Below are 2,723 nucleotides of genomic sequence, written 5' to 3'. Positions count from 1 at the left end.
AATAAATGAAAGTTTTTTTGGCACATGTCTTCTTCTCCTTTATTTGGACACATGACATTTTCTAAAATTTTTAAATTTTATATTTTCCACTTGTCATTTTATTGTATTTTTTAATTTATTAAATGAAAATTTCACATTTAATATGTAAGGTAATATATATGTAAGGTATTTATTAGAAATAGTTTACACATTACTAATGTATTCAATACATTAAAGCCTCATTAATTTTAATCATTCAAAAAATTTCTCATTTTTTATATAAATTCAAACTTTTCAATTTGTTAAAATTTTCATATTTATTTTTTTTTAAAATAAACCCATATAATATATGAGTTTCACAACTAATGTGCTATAATATAAATAATTAAATATGTGTATAAAATGTAATACACTAATCTAAATCCTATCGTTATTAGCTTAGATACACCGGCTCATTGAATAGATTGAACTCGCAGGTGAAAAGACTCCTTCACTTTGATGGTAATCACTTATCGCTGGACTCATCGTAGGTGGATAGTTCATCATATTATCTTCTATATACTCATTGCTATCATCGACTGTTTTTGTTTCAGAGGGCATTACATCTTTCTTCTTATCAAAGTTTTGTATGATTGTGGTCAACTTATGGCGTGTTGAATCATCTGAGACAAGTATCTCCTTGTTTTCGTATAAGAACATAAAAAAGAAGATGACGAGAGCACAAGTCGAGGACAAACCAGCAACAATAAATAGACCTTTAAAGCTTTCTAGTGTCAGCTTCTCAAAGGGTTCAACATCCACATTTTTTCCAGGGCAATCGGCTTCATCTCTGATCCAGTTGTTTTCGTATATTCACATTTTTGTTACTATGTGCAAAGACAAGGGTGGAGAAGGAAAACCAGAAGATCATTCCGACTTGTTGATGAGGAGGGCCACGAAACTCTTTGTTTACACGATGCTCTAGAACCCAAACAACAAATCCAATGTAGATGAAGAATCCTCCAATTGTTATCCACAACTCCATTTCTAGAGGTCTCATGAAGATCCACATGTTCTTACTATCATCAACCTTATTCGGAACAAGCATTGAAACTCCAGACTCGGAGTATGGCAAAGTGAACTCAACATAGTTTGATCTGTTCCACAAGATGGTCAAATCTCCAACCACCATATCAAATTTCTATCGAGTTTTAAATAATAAAGAAATAATTGTTAGCTAGTATTAATTAATTATAAGACTACGTACACCAACCTCAACTATATATGTATCTATATACATGCCTTGGATAATTAAGTAATTACCTCAAGAAAGATCTGATAAACAAGATCATTGTAATCTCCGATTGGCTCACCATTAGGATTTTCATAAGGAATGAACTTGTACAAGTCAAAAACAAATAAATGAAACTAAAGAAGTACAAGTCAATCAAAATCAACCACGATAAAGTATATCAAATAAATGAAAAGTCCATGCAGCCCCCTTTAATGTAATTAATCTGACTCGGTCAATCAAATAAATGAAACTAAAGAAATACAAGTCAAAAACCATGAGTGATGAACAGTATCCTAATTTCAAACTACATCCAAAAGAAAAGATGGAATTAAATCATTAGCGACAAGGAAAAGGAGTTTTAGGGGTTATTTATTCGATTTCCATTCATTTTTCATGTTTGCTTAAACTTTTGCTAAAGAATTTTATTTATAAATGAAAAAAAAAACTTTCTATCAATGGGAATTAATTCCAATTCACGAGAAAAATGCAAAATTACCATATTACCCTCTACCATTATCACCACAAAGGCACAAACACCGTCACCGCCAACGCTACCACCCACCACAACCACCATCATCACTACCACCACCACCACTAACGCCACCAACCACCATAACCACTTTTACCACCACCTCTGTAACATCCAATTTTCAGGAATGTTTTTAAAGATTAAATTGGGATTTATAAGTTTCAAGAGTTGGATGGATGCATGACGTAATATTGGGTTGGTTGCGACATTAGCCTTTAATGAATGTCACGATGTGACATGGTCTTGATCACGGTGCGACTTCACTGAGTGGAGAAACCCTAATTTTCAACATTTGAGCCCTATTTTAAGGATCTAATCCCTAGGGCTGCCTCATTTGACAACTTCAATCTTCTCCAAATGTCCCTTACATTAACCCTAGCATCCATACTTGAGTTTTGAGTGTTTGAACCCCTTTTTTATGAAGTTTAAAGATGAAGGATAATGATGTCAACGGGAGCAAACGGGACGGGGAGTACATCCCCCGCCCCCGCCCCCGAAATTCCCCCATTCTCCCACCCCGCCCCAACCCCTGAAATGTCCAACTTTCCTACCCCCGCCCCCGCCCCGAATCCGCCTTATTACCCCCGCCCCCGATTGATTTTGGGCTGCTTTTTTTGGGCTAAAATAAGTTGTTGTTCGGGCTAAAAGAAGCTATTTTTTTTTGTAACAAATAATTATTTATAGCAAAATTTTACATGTTAAAAATAAAAAATTATGGCATCTTAAAAACATTATAATAACAACTTAAAAACATGTTTTTTGTAACACCGTAAAAATTAAAATAATTTTTCACATTTTCAAAACACATTTATTAATAAAATCTCATTGTATCATATCTTTGTTTCACAAAACATTTCCCAAGATCGAAATACAGAAAATCCCATGTGTGTACGAATCATGCCGACGCCTTCCCGCGATCATCATTGGTACCTGAAACACATA

The 2,723-nt window shown here is 34.0% G+C and overlaps 1 protein-coding gene across 2 annotated transcripts; it reads right to left on the bottom strand.

Moving 5' to 3' along the window:
• Nucleotides 1-364: 364 nt before the first annotated feature.
• LOC111890574 (glutamate receptor 2.7-like) lies at nt 365-1,391 on the bottom strand. 2 transcript variants are annotated; one of them, XR_006184492.2, is made up of 2 exons: nt 1,282-1,391; nt 365-1,159 (listed from the first exon to the last, which is right to left on the bottom strand). XR_006184492.2 is itself a non-coding variant. In XM_042895938.2 (2 exons), the coding sequence occupies exons 1-2, from the start codon at nt 1,344-1,346 to the stop codon at nt 803-805; spliced, it is 378 nt and encodes a 125-aa protein (XP_042751872.1). In that variant the 5' UTR covers nt 1,347-1,376; the 3' UTR covers nt 365-802. The 2 variants fall into 2 exon arrangements, 1 of the variants encoding a protein (XP_042751872.1); XM_042895938.2 differs by having other exon boundaries at nt 365-1,115; nt 1,282-1,376.
• Nucleotides 1,392-2,723: the final 1,332 nt, after the last annotated feature.

The sequence above is a fragment of the Lactuca sativa genome, chromosome 6 (assembly GCF_002870075.4).
Source record: "Lactuca sativa cultivar Salinas chromosome 6, Lsat_Salinas_v11, whole genome shotgun sequence".
NCBI classification, from domain to species: domain Eukaryota; kingdom Viridiplantae; phylum Streptophyta; class Magnoliopsida; order Asterales; family Asteraceae; genus Lactuca; species Lactuca sativa.
Note: the sequence above shows the minus strand (reverse complement) of the source record. Positions and strands in the feature narration are given on the sequence as shown.

Excerpts from the sequence above, each read along its gene's own strand:
- LOC111890574 (XM_042895938.2), bottom strand. The coding sequence starts at position 1,346 with ATGAAAATCCTAATGGTGAGCCAATCGGAGATTACAATGATCTTGTTT. Across the intron at positions 1,116-1,281 it reads TTTATCAGATCTTTCTTGAG|ATCAAACTATGTTGAGTTCA; the intron begins GTAATTACTTAA and ends CTTGTGGAACAG.